Below are 24,824 nucleotides of genomic sequence, written 5' to 3'. Positions count from 1 at the left end.
GACAAACAGGATGTATTCATACTGTCTTCCATTCATGCAAACATGACTCTCCAAATTAAAGAATGTGTAAACTCAACATTTCATTTTCCTGATCTGTGCCTGCTGTACCATGTACTTGTATAAAAATGTATTCTGTTCTCTTTGTATTGCTTCTTTTGTGTGGAATCCTTGGTGTTCCTAGCAGACTCTTTGCTTTCCAATTAAAAAATGACCTCACTAAGCAGAACATGACTATAATCTTTATGTAGCACCCAGGGGCGGATTGACAACTCATGGGGCCCCTGGGCAATAGGGGATCATGGGGCCCCTGTGTCCTTGCCCAAACTCAAAAAAGCCTATGAAAAAGGTACCAAGGGCATCTTATGGGGCCCCCTACTGACCCCGGGCCCTCAGGCAGTGCCCGAGTTTCCAAATGGTCAGTCCACCCCTGGTAGCACCTTCCTAGGATGCTAGGTGGTAAGTAAATTTAGTTTAGCTAATCTGCAGGCAGAGCAAGCAGCAGAGGTTAATTGGTTAAGAGGCTGTGCAGAGCTTCACAGGTTTCTGGCCTGTTACTTCCGTCTGTCTTCTGGAGTTTCCCAGAACATAGTGGGAGGAAGGGCATTGAGAGCAGCCTGAATATTTATGAGACTTCCATCAATCCTTGGAGAGGCGTGGCCAGAAAGTGGGAGAGCGACCCATAAATACTCAGAAGCATGGCAGTCTGGGAGCAAAGTCCAGGTTCCAGTCATCTTGGGGGGACTTCAGTTCTGGAGGCTCTGATCCTGGGGCAGAGACGAGATAGGAAGAAATAGAGAGAGGAACAGCAGAGGTCAAGACAACTGCCATTCTGAAGTCTGGGAGCTTTCAGTGAGACTGAGTGAGTAGCAAACCAGCCATAACCCCTAGGGAGGGAGAGGGCAGTGCTGGGATTGAGTGTAGCTCAGTGCAGTGCAAGACAGCCAGGAGCACACTATTTCTCCAACCTTGGGGCTTGAGCAGCCAGATGCCATGTAATACAGCCAGGTGTTGTTTCTTTAATACAACTTTTTTGGAACTGTTATTCCTTTTTGTTTCTGTACTGCTACTCCCACAGCTGTGCAATACAGCTGGCATCCCTAAATAGAGCAGCCAGAGACTTAGTAGGTCCTCAACTGTTTTGAACATAGTCCTGATGTTTCTTCAGTATGGGGTATCCCATGCTCCCTCATTCCCCATCCATGCTCATCGTTCCTAAATAAACACCAAAACCCCTAGACTGTTTATGGAAGCATGTGAAAATACAGTTTGCCTGGCTGTGGGGGCTGTTAGAGAGCAAATAGACCCAAACACCAGTGGCTCCTTTGTGGGTAGTGCTTCACTTATATGGAAGCCATAGACTTCAATGGTCAAATGATGAAGCTGTATTTAGTTTCCCGCAGATTTAGACACTGGTATAATAAAATAGCTATATATAATGCTTTTGTAATGTACAAAGCAACTGGAAGAACTGGATCCTTACTGAAATTTCAGGAAGAGATCATCACAGCACTTTTGTATCCAAAACATGCTGTGACCCAAAGCCCGAATCCAGATGCGGTTAGCCAGCTGCATGAGAGGCATTTTCCAGATGTCCTTCCAGGTACCCCAACCCAAAGGACACCCTAAAAAACATGTCTCTGTAGTAAATGTGGAATGAAACGTGACACCCTTTTTTTTGTCACACCTGTCCTAGCCAACCTGGCCTCTGTATCAAGGACTGCTACTGTCACTACCACATAATAGTGGAGTATTAGTCTAGTGTACAGCACAGCACAGTCTAGGGCAGGGGTCCTCAAACTATGGCCCACGGGCTACATGCGGCCCACCGAGGAAATTTATCCGGCCCACCGGCAGGGGCGTATTTGCCACGAGGAAGGGACACTAAGTACAAGGGCGGGCAGGGGGCTGCTGTATCTTACCTGGCTCCGTGTCCCAGTCCCACGACGATCCAGTCCAGGAAGCGCTGCTCCTTCACTCTGGCCACTCCCTTACTCGATGTTCGCACTGCCGCTCGGCTCCGCCTCCTCACCAGTGACTGGGCGCCAGAACTGTAGCTCAGGAAAGGCACACAGGCGGCCAATCACCTGCGAGGAGGCGGAGCCGAGTGGCCCCACGAACATAGAGTGAGGGAGAGGCCGGAGTGAAGGACAGCTGACAGGTAAGTGTGCCGTGCAGATGGTGCTGCTGCAACCAGGTATGCTGGCTGCAGCAGCACAGGGGGGGAACAGGGGTCAGCAAGTTAAGTGTCATTGGTGTCAGTGGGAGGAATAGTGCCCCATCATTGGTGTCACTGATACTAATGATGGGGCATTATTCCTCCCACTGACACCAATGATGGGGCACTATTCCTCCCCCCACCGACACCAACGATGGGGCACTATTCCTCCCCCCACAGACACCAACGATGGGGCACTATTCCTCCCCCCACCGACACCAACAATGGGGCACTATTCCTCCCCCCCCACTGACACCAACGATGGGGCATTATTCCACCCCCCACTGACACCAACGATGGAACATTATTTCTTCCCCCACTGACACCAATGATGGGGTACTATTCCTCCCACTGACACCAATGTTGGGACACTATCCCCCCCCACTGACACCAATGATGGGGCACTATTCCCCCCCACTGACACCAATGACGTACTGTTCCTCCCACTGACACCAAAGATGGGGCACTATTCTTCCCACTGATACCAATGATGGGACACTATTCCTCCCACTGACACCAATGATGGGACACTATTCCTCCCACTGACACCAATGATGGGACACTATTCCTCCCACTGACACCAATGTTGGGATACTATCCCCTTCCCCCACTGACACCAATGACGGGGCACTATTCCCCCCCCACACTGACACCAACGATGGGGCACTATTCCTCCCCCCACTTGCACCAACAATGGGACACTATTCCTCCCCCCACTGACACTAATGATGGGGCACTATTCCTCCCACTGACACCAATGATGGGGCACTATTCCTCCCACTGACACCAATGATGGTGCACATTTCTTCCTACTGACACCAATGATGGGGCACTTTTTTTCCCACTGACACCAATGATGGGGCACTATTCCTCCCACTGACACTAATGATGGGGCACGATTCTTCCCACTGACACCAATGATGGGGCACTATTCCTCCTTCTGACACCAATGATGGGGCACTATTTCGCTCCATAAGACACACTTGGGGGGAAATGTCTGTGCATTTTTTGGAGCGGCCGGCCCAGTATTCCCGCCGCCGTTGTATGTCCGCAGTCACTGGTCATCTCCTGTACTGTGTCCGCAGTCTCTGGTCATCTCCTGTACTGTGTCCGCATTTGTTCATAGTTTTTTTTTAAACTATAGCCCAGCCCTCCAACAGTCTGAGGGACAGTGAACTGGTCTAGGGTATGTCACAGCACACAATTCTGCAAAAGAAGGGTCTCTAAAGTTGTTAGTCAGGAAACTGTCTATCACATTTTGAAAAACCCTAAAATCATAGGCTGGAAAGGTTATGGTTTTGAACAGTTATGTTACAAAAAAAAAATTAAAAAGTAAAAAAAAATTTTTTTTTTAATTGCGTTAATGTTATATTGTTACTGTGTGTTACGGTTAACTGTTGCTTGCTTTGCAGGAATGCCAATCAGTTGCAGCATTGATCTGTGTATTCTGACAGAAGCAGGGTGCTGCTTTCAGAATATATACAGTATATCAGTGCCTGCAGTCTGCAGAACAAGATTTCCCCTTCACAGTTAAAAAAAAAAAAAAAAAAATACATGTATGCCCAAGCATGAGGAGTGTGGGATAGTCACTGGATGGGAGCTCCTATGCTTCAGAATATATTTTTTTCACTTTTTTTCTGGCAGAGATTCTTCACCCACATTGCTCGATGTGAGTGGAGGAATCTCTTAGGTTCTTTTTTCATTTGGCCAGAACATTACATGGGTGCTCAACATTAGAGGTGTGGTAAAAACTACTAATACAGGCCATACACAATGCTTTCAGAGGCCCTAAGATGCTAGGACATTTCATCTCCAATCCCCCCCCCCCCAAATGACTTTTTGGAAAATACATACCCCTAAGATTTTGCGGAGAGGCACCTTGGGTCTGTGGAAGATTTTATTTTTTGCCACATGTTTTTTCTTTTAAACAAAGCTTTCACTTTAATAAGATATTTCTCTCACTTTCCATGCATTTACATGAAATTATAACCCAAAATACATTCTGCTACTTCTCCCGAGTATGAGGATACCATATATGTGAGACTTTTTGGCAGCCTAGCCATGTGCAGGGGCCCTAAATCCAATGACCCCTTCAGACTTTTAATAGGGATTTCTTAATTTTGCTTCCTGGCTACCTATCACAGGTTTGGATGCCCTGAAATGCCAGGATAACGCAATCACCCCCAAATTACCCTTTTTTGGAAAGAAGACACTCCAAGGTATTTGCTAAGAGGCATGGCAAGTATTTTGCAGGTCTCATTTGTTGCCACAAATTTTAGGAAAATGAACAAAGAAAGCAAAAAATTAATTTTTTCTTTTCTTTTTTTTTTTATCAAAACCTTGTGCCAAAAGAGCTGTACAAAATACTCACTATACCTCTTATCAAAAATCTTTGGGTGTCTTCCATTAAGGTGTACTTTCCATTAAGGGGAAATTTGGGAGTGTTTGTACTTTCTTGGCATGTCAGGGGCTCCAAAATTGTGATAGGTAGTCAGGAAGTAAAATGAGGAAATTACACCCTTTGAGCCTGAAGGTGGTCATCAGTTTTGGGCCCCTGTACGCAGTTATGCTCCAAAAATGCCTCACACATGTGGTATCCTCATATTCAGGAAAAGTAGCGGGGTGTAATTGCACATATACCCATGACATGTGTGAGAAATAGCTTATTAAGATGAAAACCTTGTGTAAAAAAAAAATAATAATTTGTTGTAATTTTCCAACACTTGTGGCAAAAAATAAAATCTTCCAAGGACTTAACCTTGGGGTGTCTACTTTCCAAAAAGGGGTCATTTGGGGGATGTTTGTACTGCCCTGGCATTTTAGCACCTCAAGAAATGTGATGGGCAGTCAGAAAGTAAAAGCTGCATAAATTCTAGTACTGTATATATGCCATAGTTTGTAGACTATAACTTTCATACAAGCCAATTAATATACACTAATTAGGATTTTTTTTTACCAAAGACATGTAGCAGAATAATACATTTTGGCTTAACTTTTTGAAGAAATTTGATTTTACTTGATATGTTTTATAACAGAAAAAAATATTTAAAATTTTTTTTTCTGTATTATTTCGTTCAAATGGCAAAAAAATAAAAAAGGTGGTGATCAAATACCACCAAAAGAAGGCTGTATTTGTCTGAAAACAATTATATCAATTAACCTCCCTGGCGGTATGATTATTTCAGATTTTTGGTGCTGAAAGCGGTACCATTTTTTTGCATGGAAATATGTATTTTTTTTATTGTAGGCTGTAATTTTTAGGAAAAACTCACTGAAATCTGTCCGAACAAGAGTCTAGTAAACATCCCGGGTAGGATAAAATTTGAAACACAAAATCATAAATTATAATTTAATAAATAATCATAAAAATAATATAAAAATAATAAAAAATTTAATTCAATAATATAATCAAACCAAAAACACTGAAATGTGAAATAGAGCGCCAAGTTCGCACATTGCTGAGCTCAGTCGCAAAATCATTTTCAGTTTCTGATGACGAATTTCCCCCACGAATCATTATCACTCAATTCTGTAAGTGGTTCTGATTTACTATCGCTGTTCTCTAGCTGATCTAAACCGCTTTTGACCTAAAGGGACACTTTTTGGGCGCCATGGACATTTCTCAGTTTCCAGGCAGAAAGAACAGACAAAATGCAGGCAGGGCGCAGGACAAAGCACTAGGGACAATATGTATGTGAAATAGGTTGAAACAGCAATGTTTTACTGTGTAAAATGAAAAAAAAAAAAATGACATTTTTTAAAATTTTTAAATTTCCCGCCGCCGCCGGCGGCGGCGCCCGTACGTCCCGACGTCACAGGGACAGGACACAGAAGCCGGATGCCGGCATCGGCCGGAGGAGATGGCCGGGGACGCTGCAGGGGACACATCGTGGGAGCGCTGGGTAAGGTAAGTGAAGAACACATGCCGGAGCAGCGCCGCATGGTATTCCCGAGTGTAGCTCGGGGTTACCGCTTTTGGTACTGAAATGTTACCCCGAGCTACACTCGGGAATACCGCCAAGGAGGTTAAGTAGCACAGTGCTGGATAGCAAAAACATGCCCTGGTCATACAGGGAGTAAAACCTTCCCAAGGTCAAGTGGTTAAGAAGTGCAGCTAAGCGTGTTTGTACATATTTTTCAGGCTTGAGTATTCTTGTTTTGGCTAATGGAAAGCTAGCTGATAAGAGAAAAAGAGGCAAGAAAGTGCACAAAAAGCTATGTTATGTGCATTTTTAGGCTCTCCCATTGAAATCAATAGGGACCAGCAACGCCCAAAGAAGCTCATGTACTTTTTCGTGCAACATGCTTCAAGAGACACAACACTCGGATGTGAAGAGACACCATAGGTTGCAGTAGGAATCCTCATGTCAAGTCTTCAAGCGAAACTTCACTCTCTCAATCAACATGGGCTATTTCTGCTAGCATTAGTAAATGAATAGGAAAGTATATCATATTTACTTGTTTTAACCTTTTTGTTTTTGTATTTCTTCATTTACTTCCTGGTTTCTGTAACAATATGTTATATGCTGTGTATGGCCTCTAGGGGTCTCACTACTTAGATACTGGTACAACTGTGTTATTGCCTCTCTTTGGTTGTAGTTCTAAAAGCAGACACATGTTTAATGGTGGCTATGAGCACCTAATAAAATGTCTGCTACTAACTACAGTGTGTGAGCATCTGAGCAGGATCGACTAACAGAACATGGTGGCAGTTGGGCACTGGACCTCTGAATAGCAAGTCTTCTGTCTACAAATACAAATTGTGTGACACTAGAACTGTACAGAGAATCAGCAACTGCAAGTACAGAGTCCCTATCAGACTGCACTATGGAGAGTGGCCTGAAACCCCCTCAGAGACTGGATGTCACTTCTTCCAATCTCTCACAGACATGGAGACACTGGAAGGAAGAGTTTACTCTGTATGTGGACCTGACAGTGGCACCCAGAGATGAGCAGAGGGAAGTAAAGCTGTTTTATTACTTGATTGGGGAAAAAGGCAGAGAACTAGCCGAGACCCTGCTCACAGACAGCATGGCACTGACAGACATACTGCAAGCATTTGATAAGCACTGCGACCCCAAAAAGAATGAGACAGTGGAGAGATACAAGTTCTTCTCAAGGAATCAGGAGATTGGGGACAGTGTGGACAGATATGTGACAGAGCTGAGGAGACTGGCTGCAACCTGTGGATTTGGGGACATCAGGGACTCCCTTATCCGAGACAGGATAGTGTGTGGCATCAGAGACTCTCACCTCAGAGAAAGATTACTGAGGGAGGAAGAGCTGGCTTTGGAGAAATGTATACAAATCTGCAGGGCTGCTGAGCTGACTAAAGACAGGCTGAAGATGATGGAGGGCACCAGTGATGCCTCAGTACATGCAGTATCTGTGAAAGGCAGAGCAAGGTCCAGGCTCCCTGTGAGTTCAGTCCAGTGTAAATACTGTGGCAAAAGACATGAAAGAGACAAAGAGAAATGTCCAGCGTATGGGGAGTCCTGCAGGACTTGTGGCAAGATGAACCACTTTTCAGCTGTGTGCAGATTCAAAACCAGCAAACAGTACAGACAAGTCCACACAGTGACCCAGGACACAGACGAGGACAGCACAGAGGGCATCACATGGCTGCAGCTGCAGTCTGCAACAGAGAACGTCAATGTAGTCAAACAGCCAGTAGCCAATGATGCAAAGCAGCTCTTTGCCATATTTATGGTGGATGAACAGCCCATTAGATTTCAGCTGGATTGTGGAGCAAGCTGCAATGTCATTCCATTTACTCTGCTTAACAAACAGGTTCCCATTGAGCCCACTGATAAGGTACTGGTCATGTACAACAAAAGTGTCCTGAAACCCATGGGAACATGCAAGCTAAAATTAAGAAATCCACGTAACAGAAAGAGCTACAGAGTGGAGTTTACTGTGTTGCAGGAGGACGATCACATTCCTTTGCTGGGAGTTAAAGCAGTTCAGGCTATGGACTTAATAAAGGTGCAGTCCCATAACATCATGGCTCTGGAAGTTTCTGAGAATACTCAAAATCCTCAACAAAAGGCAGAATACATTTTGGATTTTCACCACATAAAAACAGAGTATGTTGATTTATTTGAAGGTGATGGGTGCCTGGAAGGTAAATACAAACTAGAAATTGATCATACAATACAGCCTACCAGACTGCCTACAAGAAGAGTACCTGTAGCCTTAATGCAACCGCTTAAAGAGGAACTGCAGGATTTGCACAGCAGAGGTATGATAGCACCAGTACAGGAAAGCACAGACTGGATAAGCAGTTTGGTGGTAGTGAAAAAACCATCAGGCAAGTTAAGAATATGCATTGATCCTAAGCCACTGAACAAGGCCCTTACAAGAAATCACTATCCAATGCCAACAATAGAAGATATTCTACCAGATCTATCAAAGGCTAAAATATTTTCGGTATGTGATGTGAAAAATGGGTTCTGGCACGTGGAACTGGATAAAGAATCAAGTTTATTAACAGCATTTTCTTCCCCATTTGGACACTATAAGTGGCTGAGAATGCCAATGGGATTAAGCCCGGCTCCAGAAGTGTTCCAACAAAAATTGATGCAAGCTTTGGAAGGACTGTCTGGAGTAAAAATAATAGCAGACGATATACTAATAGTTGGGGAAGGTGATGATCTAGAATCCGCAACAAAGGATCACGATAAAAAGATGATACAATTCTTAGACAGATGTAGAAAAAAACAAATCAAACTGAACCTGGCAAAATTCAAACTAGAAATGACAGAAGTACCATATATTGGACATCTTCTTACCTCAAATGGTGTTAAAGTTGATCCAGAGAAGGTGAGGGCAATACAGGACATGCCGACACCTACAGATATACGTGGAGTACAACGAATCCTGGGCATGGTGAATTATCTTTCCAAATTTTGCAAGCATTTATCAGACATGTGTGAGCCACTGAGACAGCTAACTCACAAAGACGTACTCTGGGAATGGACAGAAAGCCATGAAACTGCTTTTCATTCAGTGAAAAATGCTATTGCAGACGCAGCAACGCTAAAATATTTTGATCCAGATCAAGCAGTGGTAGTACAATGTGATGCCTCAGAAACCGGCCTTGGAGCCACACTAATGCAGGATAAACAGCCAATCACATATGCAAGCAGAGCGTTAACTCTAACAGAGCAAGGATATGCTCAAATCGAGAAGGAACTACTAGCGGTAGTATTTGGGTTAGAGAAATTTCACCAGTACACCTACGGTCGACAAGTGGTGGTGCATTCAGATCACAAGCCTTTAGAAAGTATTACAAAGAAGCCACTACTGAATGTCCCAAAAAGACTGCAGCGTATGCTGTTGAGGCTTCAGAAATATGATTTTAACATTTGTTACTGTCCAGGGAAGGATTTACTGATTGCAGATGCCCTAAGCAGAGCTTACTTACCCATCACAAATGAAGAAGAAAAAGACATTGAAAGCATCAATATGTGTGAATATCTGTCTGTCTCAAAAGACAGACTGAAACAAATACAGACCTACACAGCAGAAGATAAAACTCTACAGATCCTAAAGACTGTCATCTTGAAGGGATGGCCAAAACACAAGCAGCATGCTCCAATGGAGGTTTCTCCATTTTTTCATATAAGAGATGAACTCTCTGTGCAGCATGGAATCATCTTTAAAGGAGAAAGGGCTGTCATACCAAAATCCCTTAGAAGAGACATTATAGAAAGATTCCACTCGACTCACTTAGGTGTAGAAGGATGTCTACGTCATGCACGAGAATATGTTTATTGGCCTGGAATGAATGACCACATAAAAAACTTTATAGCACAGTGTGAAATATGTGCATCGTGCAATGATAAGCAACCGAAAGAGACATTGCAACCACATACAATTCCAAACAGACCATGGTCAAAAGTAGGAACAGATCTGTTCACGTGGAACGACAAGGAATATCTGGTAACTGTGGACTATTTTTCCAACTTCTGGGAGATAGACTACTTACAGGACACAAGGGCCAAAACAGTAATTAAAAAACTCAAGGCCCATTTTGCCAGATATGGCATTCCGGATATTGTGTTCTCTGACAACGCCGCTCAATTTACATCGGAAGAATTCAAAAAATTCAGGGAGAGGTGGGAATTTGAGCACCAGACATCATCTTCTGGATATCCACAGAGTAATGGTAAAGCGGAGTCAGCAGTAAAAACAGCCAAAAGACTCATGCAAAAGGCAAAACAGGCAGGTACAGAGATATACCTGTCTATACTGGACCACAGAAACACACCCACACAAGGCCTAGACACCAGTCCAGCACAGCGGCTTATGAGTAGACATACAAGGACTCTCTTACCAACTGCAGGTCAACTACTAAAGCCAAAGCTTGTGGGCAATGTTAAAGCCAAACTAAAGAAGAATCAAGATAGGCAAGCTTTCTATTATAATAAATCTGCAAAAGATCTGCCTGTTCTCCAGAGCAATGAAAATGTACGGATTCAGCCAATAGGCAAATATGACAAACACTGGAAAAAAGCGAAGGTTGTACAGAAATTGGGACCACGGTCCTATGAAATTATAACAGAGGAAGGAAGAAGATGGAGGAGAAATCGGAGACATCTGAGAAACACACAAGGAGATGATACAGGGCCCTGGGAACAGTATATGGACACTCAAAGCGATGAGACTATGAATACCAGCAACAAAGAAACAGGGACTGCTGAGGAGCATAGGGAGGTCTCTAGGCAGAGAGAGACAGTCCCAGAAAATAGACTGCCAGAATGAGAAGAACACCAAGATTTCTGTGAAGAAACCTCATATGTTACACGAGCTGGCAGAACAATCAGAAAGCCGGCTCACCTCAAGGATTATATCTAACTTATAGCTATGTTCTACTTCACCATTTTGTGTTTGTTATATTTCATTGTTCTTTTATTTAAAAGAGAAAGGATGTAGCAATATGTTATATGCTGTGTATGGCCTCTAGGGGTCTCACTACTTAGATATTGGTACAACTGTGTTATTGCCTCTCTTTGGTTGTAGTTCTAAAAGCAGACACATGTTTAATGGCAGCTATGAGCACCTAATATAATGTCTGCTACTAACTACAGTGTGTGAGCATCTGAGCAGGATCGACTAACAGAACAGTTTCCATGCCTAGGCAAATTATGTCATACATCCCAGGATTCTTCAGAAGGGGAAGGAGGGTTCTCAGCTCAGCCAATGCCTGGACTAAAGACAGATGGATTCCAGGAAGTAACTGCTACATGCATCATCTGCTCTTACTCAAGATGGCCACTGCCAGAAATGCCAGATGTTTTTCAAAATTATTTCTCAGCAAAATAAGGCATAAAGAGACATGGACGAAGGAGTTTGTTTTGAATATTAAAAATTCATTATATAGCATTTTTGGTTTGTGGTGCTCAGATGTAGTGCAGTTCCACTTTAAAGCACTTCTAGAAAAGTTCACATCAGGTGTGAACTGAGCCGTAGTCCTTTCTGTTACAGCAAAGAAATGTTGCAAGACACTGCTGGGATTATCAAAAGCAGATTCAACTGTGATGCTTAACACTGCTCTGACAGAATGTCATCTACAGCTTCATTGTTTGCAGTTGCTGGAGGTACAGGCAAACATGGAGGAGATGATGGAGACCATGTGTTCTGTTCATATGCCAGTGACAGGCAAACAAACACTTGTCACTGGTGGCTTTACCCGTAGGGGTCTCACTCTCTCCCTTTTCTTCGCCCCTATCTATGGTCTCCAGGCCCCGCGTGTATATATTTGGCTTCCAGACATAGCTCTCTTCTCATCCTCTCACAAGGGGTTTCCGTAAAGACCACAATGGGGCCTTGTGCTGCTTCCTCTCATACATGCAGAAAGTTCCCTGTCCGGATGCCAGCTGTAATATTAACCTTACAATCCACTCAGCCGTCTCTGAAGCGCAGGAGACACATGTGGAAAACTGGGGCATCTCATTAATTATCAAGCAGCCTATGACGGAGGTCAGCAACAAGTTACCACATTATACGTAGCATCCATTTTAAACAGCTGAAATACTGCCCAAACCAAAGAGAGACAGGAAGGAGATGAGGAGCCTAGGGAGTGCAGTGGGAAAAGGACACAGGACGGGACAGAGGTGACACAAGAGGGATGGAAGCCAGAGGCTGGCAGAGGGAAAAGGGACAGGAGAGAGACGCATAGCTCATTGAAAAAGAAAATCGACAGGCTTCCATTATGCCAAGCCAGTCAGTGACTGAAGAGCCACCACTCCCAACACCTCTTGCTGAGGAACTACATGTCCAATCATACATTTGACCAAAGTTTCCGAGGTATTATGAATGCCATTAGGGCATCTGGCAGAAGCTGACCGGAAAGGCAATATGGGACTTATAGTTCACCAACAGCAGAAAAAAAGGTCACCCCTCCAGAAATGAGAATTACAAGCTCATGCACATGAACATAAATAGAAGTGTATGGCCGTACAACATAAAATACCACAACACCCAGGAGCCCCAGCTGCAGCATTTTTATGCCCATATTACAAAATACGCTGTGCTCTTGTAAAATGGTAGTGCTTGCAATTACGTGCACATTGAAGTATTTTCCTGAATGTTCTGCTCTTGCATTCGGGAAAATATGAACATACACGTGCATGCATAAGCATGTGCACTGACGTTCACATGAAATAGCGGAGCACAATGTATTTTGTAATATGGGTAGAAATATGCCATAGCTGCGGCTCCTGGGCAATGTAAATACAGGCATATTTTATGCTGCATTGCCATATATCTGTGTTTATGCTCATGTACATAAGCCCTAAAAGAAACCTTTGTCATTGCTAACCTCTCCTGAAAATGCTAGCTTCTTGGTTGTCACGATGACTCTTAAGCATAGGTGCTTTATAAGTCACTGACATGAAACAGGTCTATACAGATCAGGAGTTGTGAATTCATTAGCTGCATGCTTACTTTGGATTAGTAACTGAGAAACCATTGACACCAGAGACAGTTAGATAACTAGCATTTTGGGTCATGTTGATCTTCTGGCTTCACTACTACAGCTTTACTAGCTGCATAACTATTCTGGATCAGTAGCTCAGTAAATACTGGAGACAGATGCAGCCAGATACGTTGCATTTTCAGAGGGAAATCATAAATAACTGCCCCCAGATTTTCTTTCACCACAGATTCCCTCTAAGGCCTGTTACACATGGGACTAAAAAAATGCTGAGTTTTTTTACTGAACTGAAGTGAGATGCATTGTTGTATATGGAACATTGCCCACAGCTGAGTAATGATCAGTAATACAACGTTCAGTACAGACCAGTAAAACAAAAATAGAAAATCTTTTGGTTGAGTGCAGTACTTACTTTACTTTACTTGTGTGTTTACTTGTTTTCGCAAGTATAAATGGAGTATATTACAATACTGGCAATGAAGAATTTTTACTCGACTATACTCAACATTACTCAGGTCTTTATACACAGTTTTTGGCCCCTTGCACATGGGCGTCACAAGTTCCTGAGTACACATCAGTAAATTATGACGCCCGTGTGCAAGGGGCCTAAAGCATATCTAAGGCAATAGATAATATGGATATGTGTCTGTGTATCATTAGGGAGATTTCTCTTCACTTCTGTCCTGTAGAATCAACAGGAGGTGATAGAATATATTTCCAATGTGAGGGGAAAATCTTTGACAGCTGTCACAGGAACAAATGCTGGAATTAAAATATTTCCCTATATTTCCATTTTGATTTATTCTCACTTTAACTCTCAGTGACGTTGGTGATCAGGATAGTTAGAGACAGGGATTCTCCCTCAGGGGACACAAACAGCAATAAAAAACTGACAGAGATTCTAACCCCTCTTCACGCTATCCAAATCTAAAAAGTGATCTCTTTAGGTATACTTCAAATATAATACACAGAACCCCTAATTCTGAACACACATGCCTTGAAACCACTGAAGACAACTTAAATTCAATTTCTACAATGATACTTAAAATTGAAGTTTGGAAAGGCGGAGAGGTGGGGCACTGATATCACAATCTCCACCTTGTCAAATCAGAGAATGCTAGGAAGCATTAAGCGACAGGGCAGCAGCATGGGCATGGGACACAGAAACTATTATTATTATACAGTATTTATATAGCGCCAACAGTAGTAACTTTGCTTACTACAGTTATTTCCAGTTTCCATTGAAAAAAAAAAATTGAGTAATGTTGCTCTTTCAAGCAGAAGCCTATTATATTGTATAAAACAGCATACATTTGTTAGAATACAGTATATGCATTAGCTACTGTCTGCAACCAAGCCACTTTGTAAGTGTAAATTATCGCAGGATAACAGCAGGACATATTCAGATCCACATCAAGTTACATAAATCCAATGGGTAAAGATCCATTTACCAAATTTCCATGATGCACCTGCCTTTCAAACAATACATGTACCAGTAAAGGGGCAGTGTATGTATAACTGTAAAGCAACTATTCACGTTCAGTGATTTCCCACCTGTTCATACTGTGCAGCATGCAGAGCCTCGATTCTTGTAGAAACAAAATATACTTATTTAGGCTAAACTCTTGGCAAATATAAAAGATTACCATTTAAACCATTAAAAAACAACTAAAATCTGCCTTTATTTTATCTTTCTGTAATCCCCTGCACAGCAAGATTTGGAGTATCAGCACTTTCAGGTTCTATTACATTGCACAGTACTATCAATCTGAGGGTTTGTGTACACAGGGTAATGTCAGAACTTCTTTTCTTTCTATAGATTTTAATGGGAATGCAAGCACAGCTTGATGGAGCTTAGAAGGTCAGAAGCCCCTTTGAAGAAACTCAAATTAATCTCAAATGCAAGCTGAATATACCTACTGTATAATCATACAGTATTTCCCCCATCATTTCCTCATGTACACAAGTCCTAAGGTCCCTTCACACCAGAGTGATTTGAAATGCTGAAGAAGTGTTTCAACCCTTGACACTTGGATTTCTACTGATTTGAGGGTGCCCTTTCACACCTGAGCATAGTGTCACTTGAAGCTCATTGCACATTTTGTACTGAAAAACAAGTGATAATGCACTTTTAATTGCCTAGTAACTAACTTTCTATTGGCTAAATAATAACAAGATAAGGCTCAACCCTGAAACGGGTAAAACAATTTCCAGTATGCATGAGAAACAAAAAGGCCCAAGAAGACCAAAGATCCTCAGCTCATGTGTGAATAGGGCCTAACACTGGGAGTTTTCTTGCAGAAGAGAGTAATGATAACTTTATCAGTGTAGTGATGTTCCTATATTCACTAGTCAAAGGTTGGAAAGGATCATTGACCAAACTGTACTGCCTAACAGCTCTGCAGAAATGTGTGGTCAGTGACTTGACTGTGGAGCCTGTCTATGGCGCTTGTTTTAAGGTAGAAGTTGAACAGAGTTACAAACCATTCGAAAGGTAAGACAGCTCACATATGCACAGTATATCAACAATGTATTCAACTATCTACAAGTTAAACTTTAGGTATGATGAAATGTGACACTAACACAGGTTAAGTAGTACTTGTATACAGAACGGAAATCAAGAGAAAAACTCACAGGGAACTCAGCCTACTACAAGAAAGATGCAGCGAACCACAAGTGTCAGGTTTCCCCTCATACAATCCTACATCACTCATAAGTGTCTGCTATTACAGGATGATGTAAGGACAGCACGATGACTAAGGGGCTAACACTCTTGCATTGCCAGGCATCTCAGGGTTGAGTCACAAAAGATGCTGAACAAAGTTGAGGATGTGCTTTGATTTCCTTCTATAATCCAAGAACCTGCTTGTAGGCTAACTGGAAGCATTGTAAACTGGCCTCTGGATGGTTGTGGAAGTGTCACTGACTGTAATCTCCTTTGAAGGCAAAATTGATTTGGCTGGATTAATGTTCTCTGGAATAAGTTTTGGCACTCAATAAAAAGAGCAAAATACTCAAACACAGGTTTAGGTTAGTCAAAGTATGAAACTTTGTCCAGCTATTTGGAATACCAATCCAAAGAAGCAGCTTAAAGCATCCTGAGACATAGATCCTTGTCGCAATATTTCGGGTGAGGTTTATTACCCTTGGATTTTTAGAGCCTGCCAAAAGACCTTCATGAAGATTTTTTGGGATAGTATACAAATAAAAGACTTTTTATGTATGCTTGACTATCTCTCATGCAATGGCATTTATATATTTGTGTAGTAATTTTGCTTTTATTTTTGTTTTTGTTCCTGTGTTCCCCTTAATTAATTTCTACATATTAAAATCTGGACTATTTCCTTCAGAACACTGCCAGATCATGCGACTTTGGTATTACTAGTCAATATCACACCCTGTACATCTGTACCTCTGTAGAAAATGTAGTATTCTGTAGGAGTGTAGATGTAGAGTATGTCTTGTACCATTTGTGAAAGAACTTCTTGCTGTGTCCTGTAAAGTAGTAATGGAACTCCATATGTCATTTAACATCAGCCTTTTTCAACCAGGGTTCCATGGAACCATATGGCTCCCCCTGAGGTTGGTAGGGGTACTTTGAGCAATGGAGAATTTATGTTCTATATAAACTGACCACCAATGCAGGAGGTCAATCTTCCACTGGCCAGGAAGTATGGGGCTTCATCTACACTAAACATACATGTTATTGCAAGCCACAATTTTCACTCTGTTTTTTTTTTTTTTTATTAAAATTTATTACTGAGAATAATTATGTCATATACAGCAGGTAATTGCTACAAATGTTCTGTTGAAATGTTGAAATATTCTAGGTATGCCATATTTTTTATTTTCTTTAAAACTTTGTACAATTTTCTGAGAGTAAGCGTAAGTACCGTAAGCTGTAGGTGTAGTAATTTTTAGTTGGGGTTCCCGGAGATCTTAAAATTATTTCAAGGGTTCCTCAGCAGTAGAAGTGTTGAGAAAGGCTGTTTTATATAATACTGCAGGTAGTTGCATAGGTGGTAGATGCAAACCTTTATACCTTGCTGAATATGGAAAGTAACAGAGATTTTGCAGTATAAGCTCTATGAAATGAAAGGACAGGTTCAATACCTGGCACAGGATGTTCCGTATGTACTCTCCACAGGCGGTGATCCCAGTGTTGTCCAAGAATTCTGTGATGTATCGGAACTTGTCAGCAATGGCTCTGTCCTGGACTGAGTCGCAGCATCCAAACGATGAATAAGCTGTGCAAAAAGTCAGGGGTTTTGAGGGTTGAAAGGGCGGTTTATAATCCAAGCACTGTGGGTGTCCTATCACAACATAGGTGTGAAAGACAACGAGAACCCACAGGCTAAGCATCGGATGGATTGTCATGGAGGCAAAGTAAAGGATTCTGGGAAGAATGCAGAACTTTTCTATGCTGAGTCTATATGCCTGTCCTTTTTTTCTTGTTATCTCTGTTGCATTGTTCTTTGTTACTTCAGCATGTTACTCATTTTCTTCTCCATTCCCTATTGTCTAAATTTGGCATTCCCTGTTATTGTTTGAGACTCCTGCTTCCCCTTCTTCGATTGGATCTTATTTTACGAGTCAGTGCTTTTTGTACTCAGACTCTAATCAGTGACTCACCTCTCCTCATATCCTGTCATCTCCATTCATTCTCTCCTCCTCTTCTCTGAAAGTCTAAATCTCTCCCAATATTTCTTCCTCCAGTGATAGTGACTTTTCCAGCTTTCTCACATTTGCCTGTCAGCTGTTTAGCAATATCTTTGATATCTTTTTTAAGTTTTGTAATCGTCAATGACTGTATGTGCTTGTCTTCTTCCAGACACAGAGCTGCTGAATCTGATCCACATACAGCGTAGTCTCCCCCCTCCTTCTTTTCCTCCTCTCTAATCCAGCCCAAATTGTCGCTCATCACCCTCCAAACTTACATCCTATCCCTGTCCGGGCACCTCAAAGAATCATGCTGTTTTGCATGTAGCCACAATACTTGTTCTTCCTTAACAAATTACTGGAATGACATCTCTTATTTTACAAATTTTGAATTTGTAAAATACACTACAAGAGCATCTATTAACTTGGAAAAGGAAGCTCGTATAAATGAGCCCTAAAACTGTCCATTACTACCATTTGAACTATGGTATTAACAGATAAAACATATCAGGGAATTAAATAAAGCAATTACAACACTTTTCTGGTAGTATGACCCCCTTAAAACGATATGCATCTAATTTACAAAAAAAAAACAAACAAAAAAAAAAGGTAAAAAATAATTACTGCAAGTTCATAGAAAACTGGTGGTCATTAAGACCAACTCTAAGTTGGCATACTGAGAAACGCCAGTGCTCAAACTGAGATTTTTTGTGCCTGGACGTAGTCATGAATTTCACAGCTTCCCGCACAGGGACCATGCTTACTAGGACTCCGCCAGCTGCTAGCTTTCTAGCAGCCAATGACTTAACCATTGCCACATTCAGATGATGGCCAGGAGATTTCTTAGCCCAGAGCAGAATGTAAATAAAGGGGTGGGAAATGCATGCTGACGTCATTATCCAAATATACCCAATGCCCATATTTTGATAATGATAGAAATCTCCCGACTAGCAGCTGAATGGGACCAGGGCTGCATCAGTGGTTTCTATGAAGTTAACAACATCTTAGCAATATAGGGATGCTGTGCTACTGGGGCTGAACATGCAGGAGTGTCCACAGTATGGACATTCTGACCTCAGTGCCCCCCACCACCAATAATGCCTCTAATAAATTCAGATACCTGTTTCCAACATTTGCAGATGTACAACAGACAGTATCTTTCCATATCTGGGTTCTTTTAGGATGTGATGTTTGGAGAAAAACATCCATCAAAAGGTGTGTAGTTGTCACAGAAAACAGACTTAGCTTGTGCTGTGAGCTAGCTACTGCACATCATTCTATTTGATGCATGTTATTATCATGGATGAACTGCTTTGTAATCCTTAGTACAATTACTACAACAGCTGAGAAACGTGCAAATGTAAACCAAGCTTTTATAGGCAAAACTCAAGAGGGTGCTCTGAGGTACCTAGACCATATTGTTAAAGAAGCAACACTAAAACTAACATTTTCTCTTTCTTGCACACCCTTGCTGATATAAATCAGTTTATGTGTAAAGAAAAGGAGTGGAAAGTCCAAAATGAGAACATTTACAAACCGCACAGAAAGACAGAGATAAAAATAATGCCTGATTTATGATATCATACACGTTGTTTGCACAGTTGTGGTATATTGATCAGAATAATGAAATAAAACAGCATTGATTGGAGGAGAATACTGTTTTCTCCTGAAGACTAGAGTATGCCTGCATAGTGGAATATGATATTGTAGGCAGTAAGTATTTAATAACGATAAACTGTCAGATTCTACACAAGAATGCAAAAATGAGCCTTAGTTCTGGTAGATGCAGAGTCAAAAACAGCATCCCATCTAGGGGAACACCTTGCTTACTTTCAATCATGTAATATTAAAAAAGAAAAAAGAAATAAAACAAAGATTTTTTTTAATGCATTGTATGGGATGGTAGGGGTTAAGATACCCCGACAGATACAGATGGCAGTTCATCATGAAGGCCAAATTGACTGTTCGAAAAATCCATGACAGCCTTCGTCACCCATGTTTATTCTTTGGAAGCCAAAGGCAAGGTAATTGCAGACTGCGCAAACTTAATTTAGGGTACACAAGAACAACCAGACAATGCTTTTCAGTCCCTTTGCGATTTCATCATCTCTTATTCAACAGTGTCTGCAAGTGACTACAGATATATGTTAGTCTCAAAGCTATGGTCATTTGGGCCAGATTTACCACTAGTCACAGTAGGCACATGTCTATAGGCATCAGAGACAGAGACGGCTGCTTTTTGTATAATTACTGGCCACATATTATTTCCACCATTAGACTGGCCATACACTATACAATTTTCTGTCCAATTTCTGCCCAATTTCCTTTAGATTTACCTTCAACTGTGTAGTGCACGGGCCTACCTAACTGGATACAAATGAAAGTGTTGTTTGGGTTTGACCTCCTATTATATGTTTTTTGGTAAATCTAAAGCAAAAATCTCAAGAAAATTGTATAATGTATGGCCAGCCTTAGTAGGAAAGGTCATCTCATCCAAACAAGCTCCTGTGCATTCCAGGATCCCCAGCACATTACACACCATTCCTTTGATAATAGTAATTGCTCCTGTCCTCCTCCATACATGTAAGCTGTGCACAGCCTCATCAGGGGTGAGAGACAAGATTGATTTATACTGTTTTATACTTTCTTGTCCATCAGCCCTCATGAACGGGGAGCTATGAGTCCTGAAAACATGTTGGACATAATCTGTGACAAGATATAAAAAATTTTACTGGACCTATTACAAACTTGTGGTGCTTTCATCCTTTACATACTGTTATGGCCTTCCCTCAGTAAAGCCATGCTGCCTTGAGTCTAGCAAGTTGTGTGTTCTTAAATAATCTTTAATTATTCTTATTCTTCTCATTATTATTTTATTATTATTATACAGTATTTATAAAGAGCCAATAGTTCGCTCAGCGCTGTACATTACAGAGGGGGACAATTATTAGGAGGGATTTCATGTTACTACTACAGATGTTAAGGTCACTGGCCTGTAGCTGCCAGAATCTTTTCCTACTACCATTCTTGTCAACAAGTACAATATTAGTTATCTGCAGCCATGGAGAACTTCTCCTGTTAGAGAAGATTGATTAAAAATATATCTAATGTTCCAATAACTATACCTTGAAGCTCTCTTAGGATTACTCCAATCAGGACCCAATGCATTATAAAATCTGCTCCGCCTGCACTGAAAGGATTAAATACTCATTTATGCCTAGGATTCCAGTGACAAGCTCTATTGCTTACCTCAACCATCGCCTTCCTGGCAGCTGATGCTGAAATCTTCTACCTGATGCTTTGGCTTGTGGCCGATCCCTTGGCATTCTCACATACAAAGCAGGCTGTCAAATATTCTCTGACCTCAACATCAGACAATCAATCCCTATTAATTAGTACCAGGTCTACAATATGATGCCCTGTGACTGGTCTTTTTTACTAACTGTTTTAGAGAAACCAAGGAATCCAGACAAGCAATTGTCACAAGCCTGGAAATCTGAATACATACAGGACAGGATCCAAAGAGTACCATGGAAAATAACAGCCAAACAAGTGTTACACTGAACTAAACTAGACATTAGAAAAATAAAACACTGGTACTTATCAATGACAGTCTACTGTGTCCAAACACCTATTCGAAACTGTTCAAACTACTAGTGTTCAAACTATGGACTTTTGCATGCTGCATTTCTCTTTTAATACAATCACAATGAGCATACTCCATAGGGTCTCCATTCAACTTCAATACCATACTGATTAAAGTGGTAGTAAAATCATTTTTTTTATCTTTTACCTATAGGTAAGCCTATAATAAGGCTTACCAGTATGTACTAAACTTGCACCGCTTAGGAGAGATTTACTTTAGCAGCATCGATGATGTCAGTAGTGCATGCGCACTACACTCTCAGTAGGCGGTGTGTCGTCGGTGGCCAAAGCACCTGCAAATGTCAGCGGCGCATGTGCACTGCGCACTCAATGGACGGCATGCTGTCCATTGAGAGAATCGTGCTGTGGCCTAAACAGCCCATGAACCCGGAAGGAAGACTGGGTGAAGATGGGAGCCCTGGGGAGCCGAGACAGTGCTCTGCTGAAGGGCTCCGTTTTCAGGTAAGTCTTTCATAATATGCTAGTATGCGATTCATACTAGCACATTACACTCTTAACTTGCAGGGAGAAGTTTTTTTGTTTTATTTTTTGCGGTTTACTACCGCTTTAAGCTAAGGATACATGGCTAGATTTCTCATTCAGTGTCTGGGTTAAACAAGAGAAAGTAAATTATTGTAATGATAACATGCGTGGCTGCTAGCAAACAAAGTTGATATATCAACCTAAAAATTTACAATATTGTAAAATTATGCGGCGCTAGTGAATATAATAAAAATATACACATAAAAAATTAAATAAACGGTGTTCAATGTACCAAATGTGAAGTCTCTTTTAAATCAAAGTCCATATATATTCAAACAAAAAAAGATCTTCCATCATCCAGCAGATGCAGATCCTTGTAGTGTAACAAAAACACTGAGTGTCACCACCTTAATCAAATGCACATTTAACAAGCCATAAGCTGTAACAGGTACAGCGGTAACAGTATTTTTCTTAGTGGAAGTGCATACTCCTGGGGAGCATATACCTCCTCCCTAGGCGTATGTACTTCCACTAAGAAAAATACTGTGTCCGCTGTACCTGTTACAGCTTATGGTCTGCTAAGTGTGCATCTGATTAAGGTGGTGGAACTCCATGTTCTCATCACACTACAAAGATCTGCTGGATGGTGGAAGATCTTATTCATTTGAATGTATAGGGACTTTGAGTTAAGAGAGACTTCATGTTTGGCACATTAAACACCGTTTATTTATTTTTGTGTATATTTCTATTATATTCACTGGCGCTGCATCATTTCACAATATTGTAAAAGAAAACAAATAATATCCTCCATCAATGCCAAACAGGGTGGATAAAGGAATCTGCATTGTCAGCTATTTCATAGAGATCTAGCACCCTATCCTGATACCATGAGCACTTCATGAGGACTGGACAATGGGGATTGCCAGAGGCAATGGCCCCTTCTGCATCTACTGATGCTCCCATTGGAGAAGTAAATTTGGAAATTTAAGTTAATTTGTGTGATTGTCGAAAGTGTAATCCAGCCAATATATTTTGTAACTCTAATATCCAGTTTGGTCCAAATATGCCCTGAATATCTGATGAGATGTTATGTGACAAGACTTATAAAGGCTGTTCAAGCCCATAGATCTTACTAAAGTCTTATGTGTGTCTCCAGGCAAAATACTCAAGAACCACAATGGTTTTACAGACCTGACAGAGTTAAAAGAATGGGTGGGCTGTACTTTTCCCAGGTGCCCAAAACTTAATTTGTTGTCTGGAATTTAAAGCCCCCCCCCCCTCACTTTTGTCTGAGCTGGGAATGTTCTAAGTTACTTGTTTGAAAGCATTGTGGGATGAGTCAGTGACCTGAAAGAGATCACATCCTCAAATGTCTACAGCTATGTTGTGAACCTCTCTGCTAGCTCTACCCTGCAAGCATGTTCCTATTCACAATTCCTATCACTCTTCTTTCCCCAAGATATAACATAGAGAAGATATCCTAAAGCCTAGTACACACAATCAGAAAATCGTATGAAAAATAATAATTTCAAAGCGATTGTACAATAATCTGATCGTTAATACACAGCTTTTGTCCAAAATTGATCGAAGGGACAAGCACAAATATTTTTCTCGTACGATACCAGTTCCTATGATTTTCATTGAATCAATACAGTTTTTGTCTGAAAATACAATAAAAACACATTACATCACTTCTGAATTCTTATTCTGTCATACGCAAATTTTTGTAACTTTAGTAACCTCTTCACTTTTGATTTGAGACTAGCATGCAAAAACAAAAAAAAAAATATTAGATAAATAGCTTATGTGAGGCCCCATAGCCCCTGGATATACAGTCTAAACGGGCTGAGGTGCCTTAGGCACAAGGCCATGCATCCCCTAAAGCTTCTTTTTAATTATACTTTTATTTCCTTTGTTTATCATTTAATTCCTTTGTGTTTCTAATTTATAATTGACCATTATCTCAGGTTATTCAAACTCAGCCTGAGGCTATCCTATGAGTAGTAACTCATCACTGTCTTGATTTACTTTACGTAGTAGTTTCTACTAATAAATATCAAGTGGAGAGAAACACAATTCCCTTCTCAGTGTTTTTTCAGTTCCTATTAACTTATCTCAAGCACAGTTACCTTTCATACATGGACATCTTGGGGAAAAATGTGATTGATTTGTTTTTTGTTTTTTTGGTGTTGTGATATAACTCATTTGCTGCCCTGCATTGTCACCTTGGTCACATTTGCTACTATTGCAGACTATGCTCTCCAATCAGGTGTGTTCCACCATTGTCACCATCATGGAGCTGTCATTAGTAATTACAAGCAGACCCTACTGAAATGCTTGCATGTAGACAGAAACTGGTTAAAACAAGGCTGGAGAAAATGAGAAGTACAGAGAAGTAAAAATGGTTAAAAAAAAAAAAGCAGAAAACAGTATTTTTGAAAAAAAAGGCAATTATTTATGATACATGGTGATTTAGCAATGCTAAATGTAAAACACTTAGGGTTTAGATATATTTAAGACTCCAGTTTTTTTTTTTGTCTGTGTGCCATTGGAAAGATTTTCCTTTCACTTCCTAGGGACACAACAAGAAAAGACCTCTCAAAAGAAAAGGTGGGGACTTGCTAATGGTTTCAAAGAGATGTATGGGAATTAAAAAAAAAGAAAAAAAAATACTAACCTAGACCGATCTGATGCTGCATCTGTCCCCACTGGTTCTAAGGGTAAGAACTGAGTGATCAAACACAGCTGATTGCTCAGTTCTCCCTGCCAATCTGAGCAGAGAGCTGGGACTGTCAGTTTCTGGCTCTCTGCTCTGCTCCCCTCCAGAGCTCACTGGAGCACTGGGCTGTGGAGGGGGCAGAAACAGCTGGCTAAGGCTCTCAG

At 41.2% G+C, this 24,824-nt stretch overlaps 1 protein-coding gene across 1 annotated transcript in view; it reads right to left on the bottom strand.

Annotated features, from left to right (window-relative positions):
• LOC149434864 (HHIP-like protein 1) overlaps positions 1 to 17,992 on the bottom strand; it is a 48,509-nt gene extending 30,517 nt beyond the window's left edge. The window contains exon 1 of the mRNA XM_089663295.1: positions 17,268 to 17,992. Within this exon, the coding sequence (XP_089519421.1) occupies positions 17,268 to 17,531 (264 nt within the window). The 5' untranslated portion in view covers positions 17,532 to 17,992. The remainder of the gene's footprint in view (positions 1 to 17,267) is intronic.
• Between the last annotated feature and the right edge of the window lie 6,832 nt (positions 17,993 to 24,824).

This window comes from Staurois parvus, unplaced genomic scaffold, assembly GCF_062004578.1.
Source record: "Staurois parvus isolate SC_StPar_1 unplaced genomic scaffold, SC_StPar_1.0 ptg001650l, whole genome shotgun sequence".
NCBI classification, from domain to species: Eukaryota; Metazoa; Chordata; class Amphibia; order Anura; family Ranidae; genus Staurois; species Staurois parvus.
The sequence above is the reverse complement of the archived record's forward strand: the minus strand, read 5'-3'. Positions and strand labels throughout refer to the sequence as shown.